Source organism: Dipteris shenzhenensis, chromosome 2, assembly GCF_047967505.1.
Source record: "Dipteris shenzhenensis isolate YYH24624 ecotype China chromosome 2, Dip_SZ_1.0, whole genome shotgun sequence".
Classification (NCBI taxonomy): Eukaryota; Viridiplantae; Streptophyta; class Polypodiopsida; order Gleicheniales; family Dipteridaceae; genus Dipteris; species Dipteris shenzhenensis.
Genome location: NC_141597.1, coordinates 31,570,374 through 31,589,464, shown reverse-complemented (window position 1 = coordinate 31,589,464; position 19,091 = coordinate 31,570,374). Strand labels below are relative to the sequence as shown.

General features: G+C 45.9%; 1 protein-coding gene across 2 annotated transcripts in view; it reads right to left on the bottom strand.

The window, feature by feature from the left end:
- Positions 1 to 19,091, bottom strand: part of LOC147904624 (zinc metalloproteinase-like protein) — a 39,759-nt gene that overhangs the window by 13,066 nt on the left and 7,602 nt on the right. For both annotated transcript variants that reach the window (XM_087387674.1, XM_087387666.1), the window contains exons 2-6: positions 16,009 to 16,215; positions 3,430 to 3,510; positions 3,203 to 3,289; positions 3,023 to 3,118; positions 2,888 to 2,941 (exon numbers count right to left, since the gene is read on the bottom strand). In XM_087387674.1, coding sequence (XP_087243800.1) covers positions 2,888 to 2,941; positions 3,023 to 3,118; positions 3,203 to 3,289; positions 3,430 to 3,510; positions 16,009 to 16,215 — 525 coding nt within the window. The remainder of the gene's footprint in view (positions 1 to 2,887; positions 2,942 to 3,022; positions 3,119 to 3,202; positions 3,290 to 3,429; positions 3,511 to 16,008; positions 16,216 to 19,091) is intronic.

Genomic DNA, 19,091 nt, shown 5'->3' with positions numbered 1-19,091 from the left:
ACGGATATGCCTCATGGGTATTGGGGAACACAGTTGGAATGATCCGTGGCCCCAATAAATGCAAAGATTGGTTCCCAGCTAATTCTAAAGCAATCAGTCTGTATAATTTAAAGTGGACATCACATTTTCTCAATATTATCCGCGAGCTTTATATCATTCTCAAAAAGCAAAGAAAAGCTCAATTATTGAATGCACTACGCATAAAAGTGTGGGTTTTATTCCGTGCTTTCTATTGCAAGGATTGTCTTAAGGTCAGCTTGACATTGGACAAAGTGGATTCAGATATGTTATAGACAGTTTCGTCGCAAAAAGCCAAGAGATGTTTTTGAGGTCTGTCACCGAAAGCAAGCTGCTTTATAAGATCTAACATGGAAAACGGGTAAGTTGACTTGGAAAGATCAGCAGAGATGACGTTGACAACAACTAAGGCTGACTATCTCTTTCATGTTCATAACATTTGTTTCTTTCAATACTTAACCCTTGTATAGCAATGCAACAAGAAGAGTGGATTGTTTTCTTGAATTTGCATCAGGGAGACACTCTTCATAATGAGAAGTTTATGGAGCACAATATGCCGAAGTGTTGATACAAGTGATCATTGGCCAAGTGCCTCTGATTTTTTATAGCTCCCTTTTATTCCAATTAGAAGATGAAGTTGCAGCTAAAGAAGCCGAGGGGAATACAGAGCTCTCGAAAAAATAGCCAGTTTTATTCCACAGCTGTTCAAGACTATTCGCAAGGAAAAGGATGTAGGCAGAAATGAGTATGGATCTGTTCGAAGCACTGATGATTTCCACCATTGAAGGCCCATGGTTGTCTTGGAATACTTTTTTTCCCACCACCAGCATACTTGCAAGAGTTGGGGCTTGTGCAAGCCAGAGAGGAACCAGTCAACTCCCACAAAAAAGAAAAAGGGGCATGGATTTGCCAAGAAAGAAGGGCATGGAAACTTCTCTGAAGTGTATCCATAGACATTATGGTGTTGCTCAAAAGCAGAGGGAGGGGATATATCATGAGCTTATGTGATTTCATATGCCAAGGATCAGAAAAGATTCGATTTTTGGACCCAGATTATTGGTATGGTCGTAACTGGCAAAGGACCCATGCAGTGTTGTCTAAGTCAAAGGAATTATCCTGCCTAGTATTGGAGTATGATTAGACCCACAACCAGAATTACGTACATGGAAAAGGGGGGCGCGCATGACTGCCCAGTGCTCTGAGAGACTCATGGGTTTTAAAGAGCAAGAAAAGCCAGAACTTAAGACATGAGATCCCTCCTTGACTAAGTATCAGTACTTCCAGGCATCTTTACGGCAATCATTTTATGATTGTCTTCATGCGCGGGATCTTGACTATCCTGCCTTCTTGTCATATAATGATCTCTTTTAATCTTTTGTAACTACTTGTCCCTCTTTGTAACATACTGACAGATGGATTTCACCCCAAAAAAAGCGTGTGTGTGGGTGTGCATGTGTGTGTGCGTGTGCGTGTCTCTGCAGCAATCCTTCTTTGATTGTCTGCAAACTCGCTACATAGATTACAATGTATACTTTTCATATAGTGAGATCTTTTGCTGATGTACTTTTCAGCTCTCCCTACAGGGGAAGCTATTGTCTAATAGAAGGCATCAAAATTTTTACCCCGAGAAAAAAAAAAAAAAACGTGTGTCTCTCTCACACACATATATGCATGCATCTATATGTCTGTATGTAGATATATGGATACCTACATACATAAATCCATAGATACATGTGTGTTGTGTGTGTGCGTGCACACGCACGCACAAACACATGCGCATGTATGTATACACATATATAAAATTCAGTTCATGTTAGAGATGCTTAGACACACATTTCACAAACCTTTTTTTAATGAGTACAAAATATATTCAAAAATATATAAAATACATAAGAAAAAGGCCATGCTACTAAACCATGGCACACATTAGATTCTAAACATGGTATATAAGTAATTAGAACACGTGGGTGTTTTATGTGGGCACGACAATTCTAATAAGGCATTTCGTTTCTAAAATTTATAACATTGTAAACAACCATGTGTCAGTTGGAATGGGCCATGACACCGAATGAATCAGTTGACAACAATATAAGTATAAACACATATACGTTTGTACATAGATAGGCACACATAGAGAATACACTATTTTTAAAATTATACTTTATAAAAATAAGTGTGTTTTGTGGGTGTGGGTGTGGGTGTGGGTGTGGGTGTGGATGTGTGTAGATAGAGAGAGAGAGAGAGAGAGAGAGAGACACGCTCATGCAAGTGTTTTCTCATGTAATTATGTTGAGCACTTTGCTTGTTTTTATCAAGATTCCTCTGTCCTGATCATTTTCCAGTGAGCCTTGGCTATGGCAGGTGCAAGCACATATTCTGGTATTGATGGGTGTAAAGTTAATGTATGTGTCAACTAATATATACATACATATACCTACATCACAGTAATGGCTCATCATTAAATGCATCAACCTATCCAAAGTCAACACGTTTCAAACTTTTCCTTTGAAAGAGCAGTTTCATTCATTGACGACAAAATGTTTGAATGGTGTGTGTACATGCATGGCGTGCACTCATGTGCATACACCCATTTTACTAATACACCAAATGTATTTCCTAGGGATGCCCTAAAACACAGTAACGTGAATAATCATGGCAATCGTACATATATCAGAAATGTATAAATGTAGCACAGAGCACACAACAGACTGTGTGCATGTACGCGTGCATTTGCATGTGTTTGTGCATGTGTGTGTCCGTGCATATCGCCTGTGCATGTGCATGTGTGCTAAGAAATACAATACACATATAGTCACATATATGCATTACAAAAGAAATGAAATGTAATGGCATAAGCTATTGGATCAACCTGACTTTCAAATGCCAAAAAGTCTGCATCATGCTCTGAGTAGACCATGTGTGCCTACAGAGATAAGCAGTAAGGCATCAGAACACCTGTAACATATACCTCTACATATTACGAATTTTTCTCAAAAGTTCTCACCAGTTCATGCAGCAGTGTCTTCCTGATGCTCTCATACTTTCGAAATCCTTTCAAATCATCTGTTCGCAGACGCAACGAAATTTCTTCTCCATGATTCTGTGTATCACATTTTCATCAGCCAAAGTTCTACAGTACTCTCTCATTAATCTAAATTCCATGTGAGAATGGTGTTTAAACTACCTTATTGAATCCAAGAAGACATTTTGGACTGATCCCGACGTACCCAAGAGGTGCCATCTCTGTCATCACCCCAACGCTCCATTTATGCTGCATCACATGGATGTGTGGAAGTCATGACTAAGACTTCTTGCAACATAGACAATGTACTAAAAGCAATTATGTAAAATCATTTGCACATACATCAGCCTCTATTTTACTAACAAAATCAAAACAAGAAACACCACTACCTTGTTCATGATGGAGACAATTCCAGGATCACTTGCAAGCTTATGCATTATATAAAGAGCTCTGTCAGGGGGAGGATCAAGCTGCATAGGCAACCATAAAGCATGTGAGTCATATAAAAATTTAAAACTGATTTTTGTGCAATTCCTGAATTTCCTTAGTAAGCCTTGGACATTTCAGTCTATGGAAAGATGGTGGCTTTTTTTGAGGTCAATGCCCAAACGGGCTGTAGTCAACATTGAAAATGATTAGCATTTCTGGTTAGTGGTAATGATTAGCATTTATGGTACTTAGTGATGTAAAGAATCAGGATTAGTTAATGATTAGTTAGTAGGTTAGGTTAGATTTGGGGGTTTTAAAACGTTGGTGGCCTTCATTAAATATATGGCATACATGCATCCAAGGACTCCAGTCCCTATTTCCTCCACTTATCCCCTGGCCACTTGAGTTCCCCTTCCCTTTACCTCCCTTTTCAAGCCTCTTTTCTCCGGCCTTTTCACCACTCTCCTCCTCCCTCATCACTCACGCTCACCCCTCTCCTCTCCTCCCTTTTCACCCCTCGTGATCAGTCTATAAGGCCTATAGTGGCTTTGCCACTCTTGTACATGATGGCACTGCCTTCAACAAATGTTTTCAAGTCCAAAACTGAAATCTTAATGGAGCACTACCAAAGAGAATGCAATTCATGCGAAGGCTCAAAATTTCATACATGAGCCTCGGCTACTCTGCTCTATATATTCAATGTCAGGTCAAGTAAAGGGTAAACACGGTTGGTGGTTATGACATGAACTTGAGAAGCCTTCCCAGCTAAAATGGACCAGTAGGCTTTCTGCCAAGAGCACATGCATTTTGCTAGCCCTCGATTCAATGTGGTATTTACCCTTGCATCCCTAATTTTTCTAATCTTGAAAGTGGGAGACAAGACCCATTCGAAATGGCGCCCAATCACCTTATGAATACAAGATTCTGGCCAAGATCTTGAGTTTGTGGTTGTCGCCTCACCTCCTCAACATCATCCATGACACACATACACGCTTTGTCTAAAAAAGAAGCGTTTTGGACAATACCTCCCCTTATTCGGAGGCCACTAAGTGGACACACTAGGAATATCAATCCCCTTGTGCTTCTCCTCTTGATTTTGAGAAGGCCTATGATAAGGTAAATTGGCCGGTAAATTGGGCCAGGGGACCATCAAGACACTAGGCTTCTCAACTTTGCTCTCTACATCCGCAGCACAATCGAAAGGATGATAATAGATCAGCTGAAGGAGGCCTTTTCTCTCCCCTGCTCACGAAGGCAAGGCTGCCCTCTAGCCCCATTTCTATTTTTGTTCATAGCCGAGGGCTTCGGGTAAATTTCCTTCAAATCGTAAGAGGCTAGCCTGGCCAAGATGGGTCTTATGATCCAACAGGAGGAGAAGCTCTTGGATTAAAGTTTAAAGACAACACAACCTTATATGTGGGATACAGCAGCCAACTTGGAGTAGGTTTCGCATGGGGGTTGATCTTGGCTTTACATGGACACCTCGAGGCCAGACGGCCCGATACCTTGACAGCCAAGTTGGATCGGATATCTTGGCAAATCAGAAAATAGCTTTAGTGCTAGAGAGTGTGCGTCAAAAGCTCCTCTACTAGCGCTCAACCAACAAGATGTCCTTAGCGAGGATAGTTTTTGTAGTGAACCACGTTCTTTTGGCTACAGAGGTTGTATGGGACAGCTAAGGAGGTTGTATGGGACAGCTAAGGACATTGGTGTGCAGTGTTCTTTAGGCATAATCGAAGGCACACAGATTTACTAAAGCGAGAGTTGCTTGGTAGACTGTGATCCTGAGACAAGTAGAAATTATTGTCAGCGGAAATGCTTTCTGCCAAAAGTGATTGCATCTTGCTTGGTATTTACGCTTGCATCACTAATTTGTCTAATCTTGAAAGGGGGGAGACAAGACCCATTTGAAGGGGCACCCAATCACTCTTCTGCATACAAGATTCTAGATCTTGATTGTGGCCTCACCTCCTCAACATCATCCATGACAAACATACATGCTTTGTCTAAAAAGGATACGTTTTGGACAATACCTCCCCTTACTCAGAGGCCATTAAGTGGGCATACTAGGAGTATCAATCCCCTTGTGATCCTCCTCTTGGACTTCAAGAAGACCTATGATAACAAATCAAACGAATAAGGCCTTTTCTCTCCCCTGCTCAATGAGGCAAGGCTGCCCTCTAGCCCCATTTCTATTTTTGTTCGTAGCCGAGGGCTTGGGGTAGATTTCATTAGATCATACGAGGCTAGCCTGGCCAAGATGGGTCTTATGATTCGACAAGAGAAGGAGCTCTTGGACTAAAGTTTACAGACAACACGACCTAATATGTGGGGGTACAACAGCCAGCTTAGAGCGGATGAGGCACTTGCTAGAGTTCTACCGTCGGGCTTCCCCTGCTAAGATCAACTAGAACAAATCAGTTAGCTTCCTTATAGCAACAAAGGAAGTGTTCACATGGGGGGTTAATCTTGGCTTCATATAGACAACTCGAGGCCAGACGGCCCAATACCTTGACAACCAGGTTGCATCGGATATCTCAGCGAATCAGCAAATAGCTCTAGTGCTAGAGAGTGTGCGTCAGAAGCTCCTCTACTAGAGCTCAACCAACAAGCTATCCTTAGCAAGGAGAGTTATTGTAGTGAATGGTGGTCTTTCACCACACAAAGGTTGTATGGGACAGCCAAGGACATTGGCGTGCAATGTTTTTAGGCAAGATGAGAGGCACACAAATTACTCGAGATAGTATCTTGGTAGACTATGATCCTAAGACAAGTAGAGAGTTTGGGGCATCATCGATCTAGAGATGCAAAGCAGAGCCTTCTTAAGCAAGCTCATTCTCAGAGGGCTCACCCTAGGTTCACACCCTTGAAGCTTCTGCTCCAGCAAGATAGGAAACACCCCTTGCACTAGGGGCCAAGGGTAGCAATCACACTGAATGGATATTCACAAAGGCTCCCCTAATGGGGAAGGGTCGCTCTTGATAAGAAGCATAAAAGGCATGTGGCGACACCTCCCCACTTGTCATAAAACCGTATTTATCCCCAAAAATAAAGAAAAAAGTATTTTATTTCAACTTCGATCAAAGGTTATTGCCTCCGGTCAAAGAGTATTGACTTCGGTCAAAGTGAGTTGACTTCTGTTAACTAGAAAAGTTTCGATCATTTTAATTGAGTTTGCTTAGTTGCATGGTGGGGACACCCCCACGGAGGACTAAGATAAATCCAGAGAATTAGAATGCATGCATTGGCTAACCTTTAACGGGTGCAATGTGCTTGGTGGTGTCTTATTTATGTCCAAGTGCTTGGAGACGGCTAAAATCCCCACATTTTAAGGGGAAAAAGCATGCAAACTGGATGTCTAAAGTGCTAAAGGAAGTTCCACATTCAAGATTGCTATTTTTAGCAAGAATTGCCATGATTAGCAACCAGCTCACCTCTACTAGGGAGAAGGACGAATTTTGGAGCTGGCTGCTCAGTTGTAAAGCGATTCTATTGTAGCTTCTTCTATGTGCTCTGCGAGAGCTCATCTTTGTAACAAACTATGGATAAAAACCTTTTTTCTAGGAGGGGGGGGGAGGGGCAGCCCTTACTTCTGGCCCCTTGTGTGTGTGTTCTCTCTTCTTTCTCCCCCTCTTTCAGTTGGATTGGATTCCCAAAAGAAGTTCGCTGCTGCTTCCTCCAAGAAGAAGTGAGCATACAAAATTTCCACTGTTTTCTCTGAAATTCAACTTTTCCCTGGTGTTTATCTACTGCGAATTGTACCAGGCTGCTACGGATTTTGTTCAACCGCTACAATTTGCTTCTATCTGCTGTGAATTGAGATCTCTGGCTATGAATCCTCTTGGAAGTGTTGTGTTAGGGTTTCCAGGCTGATTACAGATTCATATTAGGATTTCCAGCTAATTACAGATTCGTTTTTAGGATTGCAGGGCTGATTACACCGCCAGCCTCATTCAAACAAGCAAGCGATGCCGGGAGGAGTTCAAGCACCAACTGCACCCACAGGTTTATGATCAAGAGGGATACATGCTAGGTCGCTGCACTCACATCAGCTATAAGCACAATGGGATAGTGGACTTGCCTGCCGCTCGGAGCTTGAAGCCAGCTTCTAGAGGAGACAAAGGAACGACTTCGGAGCCTATCTCACCTGAGGGAAGCTAGTCGCATGGAAGAGAAGATAGACACAGCCATGTCTGTAGTAGCCGCAGATAGACTGACTCACTCTCATGCTGATTGAACTGCTAGAATTATGCACTCAATACACAAGTGATGCTGTGGATGTGAGTGAGAGAATCAGAGGGAGAGAATATAGCGGGCCTTCAAAGAGGGAAAAGATGCTGATCCCTGTAGGCCAAGGGCTACCTATGCTAGTCTGCTGCTGGGGCTCTCTAGCTGCTACTGCTGGGCTGTTGAAGGCCTAGGGCTGAATCATGAATGAGAGCCAAGGGGGCTGCCTTTTATTTTTCCCCCTGGGACCCTAGAACTGACCGACCACCTTTTTGCTGCCCACCGACCTGGCAGGCTGCTGGCCAAACTGCTAGATGCACCGACCTGCCACGTGGCAGCCACTACACGGCTGCTGACATCATCTGCTGATGTGGTGCTGCTGTGCTGACATCATTGCTACTGACCTGGCCTGCGCTGACATGGTTGCTACTGTTGACATGGCTGCTTGCATGGCATCCAAGCCTTGGTTCTGATAATCTGGTCAGGGACTTCAAACTGCTGCCACTATCGTGTCCCCAAGATGATGCCCGTTGCCTGCGTAGGTGCAACCCTGAGTGGCCAACAATCTACCCTGAGATCTTTGGAGTGGCTGAAGCTACCTACACGTTGCTCTCTATCAGTTGCCCTGGAAATGCACAATTCAAGGCAATAGGTTCCGCTGGCATAAGAGTCAACTGAGCCTGCTTAGCTGCTTTGGTGGAAATGATGTCCTCTGAACCGCCAGAATCTGCGAGGATAAGGACCTATTGCCCACCGATCTATCCATAGAACTGAATTTATTAGGAACTGACAAAAGCTCCCCCTTCTGCTGATCTTCAAGCTCCTTGATGACCACTAAGGTTGTCCCTGTAGGAGTTGAAGCTTAGGTGATCCACTTGACGAGGCGTCTTCTGTACGAAGCTTCTAGTAATGTGGGCAGTCTTCCTTGTTATGGCCCGGCACACGACAATGGAAGCATCGGTTCTCTTTGGCATAGAGTGCTTGTGTCGCTACATCCAAGTACCACCATATCTATTGCTGTCCTTCGCCATCCAGCTCTTCTTCTATTGCCCATTCCCATCATCACCTAACATGGAATCCTAGGGCGGCTTCTTACTATTGACTTGCTTGGGTCCTTGACCCTTGTGCATGAGCTCAAAGTTCTGACCAAGCTCGTATGCACACTCATAATCCCGTGGCCTGAAACTTCTGACATACCATTGGATTTCTGTATGCAGCCATGGAGAAATTTGCTCAGCTTTTGATTTTCCTCCAACTACAATTGTATAAACATTTGGGTGGCCGACCTGCTGGATACACTGACCTGCCACGTGGTAGTCGCCATGTGGCTGCTGACGTCATCTGCTAATGTGGTGCCGCTATGCTGGCGTCATTGCTAATGACCTGGTCTACGCTGACGTGGCTGCTGCTGCCTGCATGGTTGCTAACGTGGCTGCCTGCGTGGCTGCTGTTGTGCTGGCTGCTAACGTGGCAGTCCAGCATGTCCACGGGTTGTGGATGCCCGTGACAATGTCAGAGGCTTAGAGAAGATAGATGGAAGGGGCTTAGAGTGGCTCCAAATACAACGCATTCCCCTTGATGGTTTGCCCAATTCTTGAAGACAAGGGTGATATTCAAAGTTCTCTGCATGGCTTATGATATTTCTCATAACCTAAGGAGGTCTAGTGTTGCTATTAGAGTTAGAACCAGAAGACACAGATCTGTGGGACAATGCAGCCTTGGATTCACTCAAGTTGGCAAAGGATCAAAGAGGTAATCATTGTGTCCCAAGATAGTGTTGAGAATCAGCATCTCCAGGAGTGGCCAGCCGACCAGCCCCCATGCAGCAAAGGGGGCCAGAGGGGGTAGGCTGGCCGACCAGCTGGTCGGCCCAGTTGGCCTGACCGACCAGGCTGGTCGGTCCAGCCAAACTAGCCGACTCCCCCCCTGGCCTGCCCTATAAAAGGGCCTCCTTCCCTTCACTTCCTCCATCACTTCTTGCAGCTCCTCAAGGCTCCAGCATACAGCCTGCTCCTGACCATCCCCTCAGAGCCCCCTCTCAGCTGCTCAGTTGGCTGCCCACACTCCCGCAGCAGATCTTGCCTCTTCAGGGCTCTTGCCTCCCCGCTCCAGGCCTCTACAGTTCCCTTGTTCCAAGGTTCCTGCCTCTTCACCCAGGCTCCTTCAGCCTCCTCTTCTCTAGGCTCTTGCCTCCTCAGTTCAGGCTTCTCTAGCCTCTTCACTCCAGGCCCTTGCCTCTTCGTTTCAGGCTTCTCCTGCCTCCGTGCTCTCACGCTTCAGCTTTCTTGTTTCCCCCCCCTTTTTCTCTGCTTCAGTTCAGCCTCTCCTGCAGCTCCTGTTTTCTTATCTTATTCAAGATATCTTGTATTTCAGTTGCTGCCCTGGTTTAAGGGCTGATTTACAGCAGATCAGTGGTGGTACATTTTGTTATCTCTAGTGTTCTCTGTGTGGCTCTATAATTTCAGTTTGTTTGCATCTTCCGCTGCCATTTTAATATGGTATCAGAGCACCAGGTTACTCTCTGATCTGGGAACTTCTATATTGATGAAGTTGAAGAAGTTTGTCCTCGTCAGCAACTCTCCTTCCCACTGACTACAGAGCTCTCTTCTCCCCTCCCTATATATTTTTTTTTGCTGCCTGTCGGCAGCCCTGTTCTAGACCTTGATCTTTTCACCAGCCCCGTTCTCTTCAGCCCCTTGTTGCTGTCCATTCCCTGGTTTCAGTTATGGCTGATGAAACAAAGGATTCTACTCCGGATCTTCGCGTATCCCCTATGTCCAGTTTCTTTCAAGAGTCTGACAAGCCTGTACGTATTCCCACTCTTCCTACATTTCCAGATGCTCGGCAGTTAGATGGGACCAATTATTCTCTTTGGAAAATTCAGATGGCGTCTGTATTGGAATCTTATGATCTTGCTGAGTTTGTTGATCCCGGGATCCCTCGTCCGTCACCTGAGGAGAAGCCACATGCTTCTCTTATCTGGGATAAATTGAATGCTCGTGTACGCTCGTTCATCTTTCTCAATTGTCAACCAGGGGTTCTCAATCATATCAAGCATCTTACTTCTGCACGTGCTATTTGGGAATTTCTTGATGGCATGTATCTTCGCGTCACTCCCATGAAACGTATTTCCTTGGAAGTTCAGCTTCGTCGCCTCGATCCAACTACTTCTCCTTCCATACGGGACCACATCAACAAAATGCAGAGCATGCATCAGGACATCCTCCATGCAGGCAAGGCTATCTCCTCCGAAGATATGGCTATTACTCTCTTATCTCATGTTATTACTGACAGTCGATATGCAGCATTCTATTCTTCTCTTATTACCTCTGGCCGCCTCAGCACCATCACTTGGGAGGAACTTGTCCCCATGATGATGGATCAGGAGGAACATTCACTAAAACCTCTGATGGTTCTTCTGAGGCTCTTGTGGCCCATCGTCCCAAATCACGATCCAAGAATGCCCCATCCTCTGCCAATAACTCATCTCCTTCAGATCCCTCCAGTGACCGTCCTGCTCCCAAAGGTAATTGCAATCACTGTGGCACTCCTGGCCATTATTGGCGCAATTGTCCCTACCGCAAACACAAACGAGCTGACGCACCTCTGGCCGCTGCGGCTGATGCTTCCCTTACCCCTACTCCTGCATTTGTTCACCTTGAGCTCTTGAATTCGGTCCCCCTTCCTGCAGCAGAGTCATTGGCTCTCCATAGCTCCGATGCCCGTGAATGGATTGTTGATAGTGGGGCCTCTCGGCATATGACCCCCTCCTCCTCACTGCTCCAGGATCTCACTCCTCATTCTGGTCGTGTCTGCATCGGCGATAAGCACTCTATTCCTGTTCATTCAGAGGGCTCTCTTGATATTATTCCTGATGGCAAAGGGGGTAAACACTCTTCTCGTGTTCTTTATGTTCCGTCTCTCGGCTTTCATCTCCTTTTGGTTCATCAGATTTGTCAAAACAATATGAAAGTTGAGTTTGAAGCAGCCTCTGTCACCATCCGCGATCGTACCACCGGACAGCCGGTTTGGACCGGCCATTCTACTAATGGTATCTACAAGCTTGTTGCCCTTCCCTCACTTACAGGAACCTCTCTTGGCGACCTTTGGCATTATCGGTTTGGTCATTTACACATTGATGCTCTTCATCGTGCTTTCCGTGATCAGCTTGTCCTCGGCCTCCCTAACGTCGGCACTCGCCAAGGTCTCTGTCCCTCTTGCATATTGGGCAAACAACATCGCGAGCCGTTCGCTCATCATGCCTCTCGCCGTGCCACTGTTCCGCTTGGTCTTGTTCACCTCGACCTATGTGGCCCTATGCAGATTATGTCCCTTGGGGGAGCCTCGTACTACATGCTCCTTGTTGATGATTTCAGTCGCTACTCTTGGATCTATTTTCTTTCCCACAAGGATCTGGCTTTCAGTCGTTTCCAGACCTGGCTAGCCATGGTGGAAAAAGAATCCAATCACTCCCTCAAAATTCTTCGTGCTGATAAAGGTGGTGAATTCACCTCTCTCGAGTTTGATCAGTTCTTGAGTAGTCATGGTGTCAAACGGGAATTTGCCAACACAGGTACCCCTTCTGATAATGGTGTGGTTGAACGTAAACATCGTACCGGTGTTGAAATGGCTCGGACCATGCTCACTCACAGTCAACTCCCTCAGTCTCTTTGGGCCGAGGCCATGATGACCGCCACCCATACTCTTAACCGCTCTCCGACATCAGCAGTCCCAGGCATGACCCCTTATCAGGCTTACTATGGATCTAAGCCCGATGTTTCCCATTTTCGGGTATTTGGCTGTGATGCTTATGTTCATATTCCTAAATCTGATCGTGGAAAGCTTGATCCTAAGTCCCACAAGCTCTTGTTCGTAGGCTACAACTCCGTCTCCACTGGCTATCGCCTCTATGATCCTCGCCGCCGCATTATCTCCGTGAGTAGGGATGTTCTTTTCGACGAGCACGTCCTTCCGACATCCTCCGACTCTCCTCCTGTTCTTGGAGATCCGTCCGATGCCCCGGAGCCCTCTCTCCCTCCACCTGCCTCGTCCCCCGGTACATCACCTCCTATTCTCTCTCCTCCGCCTCCTTCTCCGGCTCCACCCTCGTCTGCTCCTCCTTTGGAACCCCGCTCGGTACGTGTTCCGCGATGGCCCATTGATACTCTCCGCTCCTCCGGTCTTGAGGATCCCTACTCCGAACCACCCCCTGATGATGGGCCTCGTCGCTCTCATCGCCATCTCCCACCGTCCTCTTCTGATCCCCTTCATGTCAATTATGCCCTTATGTCTCGCATCCTCGCCACTCGTGAGCCCACTACCGTTCCTCAGGCTCTGGCCCAGCCTCATTGGAAACAGGCTATGGAAGCGGAAATTCATGCTCTTCTTCGGAACCACACCTGGGACCTTGTCCCTCGTCCCTCACATCGTTCCGTCATTGGTGTCCGGTGGATTTTCAAAACAAAATACGCCTCTGATGGTTCTGTCGACAAGTATAAAGCTCGGCTAGTGGCTAAAGGCTATGCCCAACGACCCGGCATCGACTATGGGGAGACCTTTGCACCTACCGCCCGGATGAGCACCATCCGCACGATCCTCGCTCTTGCCGCCCACCATCAGTGGCCCATCTTTCAAATGGACGTCAAATCTGCATTTTTGAATGGTGATCTTCATGAAGAGGTATATGTGGATCAGCCGCCCGGCTTCATTAATTCTCGTTCTCCTTTCATGGTCTGTCGCCTTCGCAAGGCTCTCTACGGTCTCAAGCAAGCTCCTCGGGCCTGGAATCAGCGTATTGATACCTTCTTCTGCCGCCAAGGACTTCTTCGCTCTCTGGCTGATCCCAATCTTTATCTTTTTCATGAAGGACAGCTTCATACCTTCATCATTCTTTATGTGGATGATTTAATCCTCACCGGGAGTCATACCAATCATATCCTTGCCATTAAAGTTGCTCTTCAAACTGAATTTGAGATGACGGATATGGGCCTTCTCCATTTTTTCTTGGGTCTTGAGATTTGGCAGACTAAGAGGGGGTATTTTGTCTCTCAGCAACGCTATGTTCACAAGCTCCTCGAAACTTTCCACATGGCTGACTGTCGGCCCATCACCTCTCCCATGGATCCCAACGCTAAACTCTCTGCTTCTGGGTCCACTACTTATCCTGATGCCTCCCTCTACCGCCAGCTTGTTGGATCTCTTCTTTGGCTACTTAACACTCGACTGGATCTCGGCTTCTCTGTCGGCACCCTCAGTACCTTCATGCAAACCCCTTCGCTTTCTCATTGGCAAGCTGCTCGACGTCTCCTCCGCTATCTTCAGGGGACCTCTACTTTTGGGCTCTTTTATGCTGCCGGTGGTTCCTCTCCTTCCCCGCTCACTCTCCGAGGTTGGAGTGACTCCGATTGGGCTGGCGACCCCGATTCTCGCCGCTCTACCACGGGCTATGTTTTCTCCTTTGGCTCTGCGGCTATCTCCTGGTCCAGTAAACGCCAACCCACGGTCGCCCTATCTTCCACCGAGGCTGAGTATCGGGCTATGTATAGTGCCACCTGTGAGGCTGTGTGGCTTCGGCGCCTTCTTCTCGATTGTGGTTTTCAGCAATCCACTTCTACCACACTTTTTTGTGACAATCAAAGCTGTATTGCCCTTGCTCGCAATCCGGTTTTTCATGCTCAGACAAAACACATTGAAATTCAGTACCACTACACGCGAGAGAAGGTTCTTGACGGTACCATTGTGCTCCTATTCAGCACCACTTCCGACAACGTCGCCGACATATTTACCAAATCTGTTTCTCCTCCCCTTCTCCAACGTCATACCAGCTCTCTGGGTCTTGTGCCACACCCTGGAGCTGAGAGGGGGTGTTGAGAATCAGCATCTCCAGGAGTGGCCAGCTGACCAGCCCCCATGCAGCAAGGGGGGCCAGAGGGGGTAGGCTGGCCGACCAGCTGGTCGGCCCAGTTGGCCTGACCGACCAGGCTGGTCGGTCCAGCCAAACTGGCCGACTCCCCCCCTGGCCTGCCCTATAAAAGGGCCTCCTTCCCTTCACTTCCTCCATCACTTCTTGCAGCTCCTCAAGGCTCCAGCATACAGCCTGCTCCTGACCATCCCCTCAGAGCCCCCTCTCAGCTGCTCAGTTGGCTGCCCACACTCCCGCAGCAGATCTTGCCTCTTCAGGGCTCTTGCCTCCCCGCTCCAGGCCTCTACAGTTCCCTTGTTCCAAGGTTCCTGCCTCTTCACCCAGGCTCCTTCAGCCTCCTCTTCTCTAGGCTCTTGCCTCCTCAGTTCAGGCTTCTCTAGCCTCTTCACTCCAGGCCCTTGCCTCTTCGTTTCAGGCTTCTCCTGCCTCCGTGCTCTCACGCTTCAGCTTTCTTGTTTCCCCCCCCTTTTTCTCTGCTTCAGTTCAGCCTCTCCTGCAGCTCCTGTTTTCTTATCTTATTCAAGATATCTTGTATTTCAGTTGCTGCCCTGGTTTAAGGGCTGATTTACAGCATATCAGTGGTGGTACATTTTGTTATCTCTAGTGTTCTCTGTGTGGCTCTATAATTTCAGTTTGTTTGCATCTTCCGCTGCCATTTTAATAGATAGGAGCAAACCCAGCTTTCAACTTCTAGTTCCACCACACTCCCCCTTCACCCCTTAAGTGAAATCTTCACTACACCCTTTATCATCAAAGAAGAGATTTTCTCATCTCAAACAACCCAAGAGAAGTAGAGAGAGAGAGAGAGAGAGAGAGAGAGAGAGAGAGAGAGAGAGAGGAGGGGGGGGGAAGAAGCAGTGAAATGTTCACTATAAGAGTTCAATACACCCTTTATCATCAAAAGATATGATTTTCTCCTCTCAAACAATCCGAGAGAGAGAGAGAGAGAGAGAGAGAGAGAGAGAGAGAGAGAGAGAGAGGAACCGTGGGGAGGGGGGGGAGGGGCATGGGGCACCCATTTTGTAAGACTTTTTGAATTAAAATTACACGAGTGTCCACATACCATGCATGAGATCACATGGCCAAGAATCAATGTTTAGAGCTACATTTCTTTTGTCTAGCAAGCTTTTTTAGAGTGCAACATTTTAGGAGCAGTTGTTGCATTAGGTGAAACCACAAACACTTCGAGTTCGAGCACACACACACACAAATATACAAACACACACTTCACTACACTTTAACAAGGCAAACATCTTAGTTTTCCAAGAATTTAATGGTTGTGAGAATAGAAATTCAATACTTCCTTGGGGCAGAAGGTTTTGTACCCTTATTCAGATCGTACCAAACTTAAATGTTATAAAACCATATTGGAATTGAAATAACATCATACCTTGATGCCAGGTAGCTCTAGTGTTTGGAAATCACGGAAGATGTAGCTACCCTGAGGAAGTTTCCAGCTTGTAGCATTTCTTAGTGCTAAGCGTTGTTTTGCCCTTCTTTCCTCTTCTGAAAATCCAATGATTGTGCCTTCCTCCTTCTGTCCTAATATCCCGTTTAACTCCTCGGGCAATGATCCCATCATCCTCAACACCGAATTCTTATTGAAAACAAAAGGAAACACATGTTTAAGCATCGTTAACAAATATCCTCTTTCATAATAAATAGAATTTTCAAATATCCGAGGTGTGTTTCCACCATTTGTCAGCTTTTGATGGTACTTTATGCTACATGAAGATAACCAAAGATTTCTAGATCTTTCTTTCATAATTTAAGAAATACGCTCCTTTTTTAAGTTTTGAAGTTAAATGGAATTGGTGCATATACATTACCTCCATAAGACTACCACAAATCCAATCTTACAAATCAAATTTTTTATAAGACAAATGACAAAGGCGGGAAGGAAAAAAAGAGGATGAGAGAGGGAAGAAGGAGATTTAGGAGAGACATGAAACAAAACAAAGAGTAAGGAAACATATAACATAAACTTGGTACACAAGGTACACTCATGTTCTCATAAGTACCCAAGAATAAGCTAGCATCTTGGTTTTCAAAGATTTTTGAATCTCTTGGGTAAACCCAAAGTAAACCCAAACTAAAAATACCATAACAACACAAAGGAAGAAGAAGAAGAGAAGAGATGCACGAGAGAGAGAAAAACACACACACACAGAGGATTAATTGATTCCATTAGATTAAAACCCAACGCAAACACAAGAAAACAAGAGAAACCCCAACACAAACTTAAGAAAACAAGGAAGGGATATATCAAAGTTAAAACTGTCTCAAACAAAATGGCATCCAAATAAAGTACAAGGCTAAAGACAAACCCAAATAAACTTTAAAGCTTCCCACTTTGGTTCTACAATCGAGGATCTTAATCATACAATAGCAAAATTGCAAACGTATAATGACTACAATGTAGCGGCCATTCTTTAGTACTATTCTTGTATTGTAGCCCTTTCAAAAATTTGAGAGATTAAAGCACTCTTACTAAAACAAAGATGAGAGAACCTATAGAATTGGAAAGTAATCGCTCCATGTTTAGCCATATCAAAAATGTTTTTGTATTAATATACAAATTGTTAGATATCAATGCTCCACTCTCGTGTAACTACGCGGGAACCAGCTAACTCTACTTGTAAGCCCCCCATATGAGAAGGCATTTGAGTAGCTCGGTTATCCAATAGGTCCTGGTTTGGACACCAGATGGGGGCCATGTGTGGCCTGATGGCTGAACGGCTTCGGATAGAGTTGGCACACTGCCAACTAGGCTACATTCAAGTGCGGGAAGGCTGACTGACTGAGGGTAGACGGACTATTTCCCGGGGCAGCCCACTCTCAGGTTGCGGGGCCTGTTTGGAGCCCCAGATGATCCCGGATGGTTCTGGGCCGAACAGACACCATAGGTGAGTTGCTATATTCTGCGCCACGGTTCTAACGTGTGGTCAGTAGCCTATTCCGGGACCGACCTCCAATCGGCCGTTTTGGGTTGATCAGGTCGGTCTCCCAATTGAGTCTAACCGACTATGACTGGTGGCTATATAAGAGCAAGCCCGTGAAGCCCATTATCATCAGTGGCTACAGCAACCCTGATTCCTTAGCATCCAGCCTCCGTCCTCTACTGTTTAGCACGCCATCGAAGCTTCTCACACAAGAGCGCACGGATGGGAGGAAGCGCCATCTATTGTACCAATTTTACAGTAATCAAATTTTTAATTCTCCATACTATCTACTTTTCTCTCTTGCATACGAGATCCTGTTATCTGTTGAGCACAAACGTTGTATTGTTTTCTTACATGGTATCAGAGCTTGGGCTCTAGCAAGAAGATTTGGTAGTGTGTTTCTGTTTGCGAGCAGATTGTGAAAGATGGCCCAACCCGCAAGACTATGAATCCCACCGTTCAGCGAAAGCGGAAAGTTGGACGGCACTAACTATCCACTCTAGAAGTTCAAGATGAAGACCATCCTAAGCACATACGACCTTTGGGATACTGCTACTGGGGTGGACGTGAAGCCGATTGCGAGACCGAATCCAGCCAATGCAGGACAACAGATAGTACCAACTGCGGATGAGATTCTCGCGTGGACACGAAGAAATGCAGAGGCACTGTGTTCTATTGTCTGTAGTGTAAGTGTTTATGTCATGACATTAATTCAACATGTCACCACAACGAAGGAGGCATGGATGGTCTTGAAAAATCAGTACAAGACCACGAATCAGATGCGGATTCAGAATCTGGAGACTCAACTCGCGAACGAGAAACTGTCTGAGTCTGAAACGGCAGAGAAATTCATCACCAGGATGAAGAATCTATGCGATCAAATGACTACAATTGGCATCACCATCACCAGCGAGAATCTAGCACGAAGGTGCATACGGATTCTCCCACCAAAGTACGACAGTCTTGTTACGGCGCTGAATACGCAGAACAGAAAATCTGCCCCTCAACTTTGAGGATTTCAGCGCAATGCTTCTGGAGGAGGAGATGCGTCAAAAGACAAGGACTGGAGAAGATTCGACTTTCTCGGCTGGATCAAAGAAAGGTAAGGGTAAGGACTCTGGTAACCCATCTTCTTCTGATGATAAAGAGAAAGAAGAAGATTAAGGGTTTCTATTACAGATGAGAAGAACGGAGTAAAGAAAGAGTCCAGCAACAGCGCGCAGGCAGTACCAGTAGAGCTGTTCGTAGCAATTGAGGAGATTTGCACGGAGGCAGTTCATGTACCTACGGATGAACCTTGGATTATTGACAGTGGTGCATCGCGCCACATGACCAGTCGAAAGGATTGGTATACCTCTCTATATCCGGTAGGGAATGACATCCTAGTAGCAGTCGGCAATGATGTAAAATGTCCAGCAAAAGAAAAAGGTACGATTGCTCTCAAGTCAGATGGAGTTGTAAAACACTTGTCCGATGTTCTTTATGTGCCAGATATCAAGAGAAACTTGTTGTTCGTTTCTGCGATCACGGA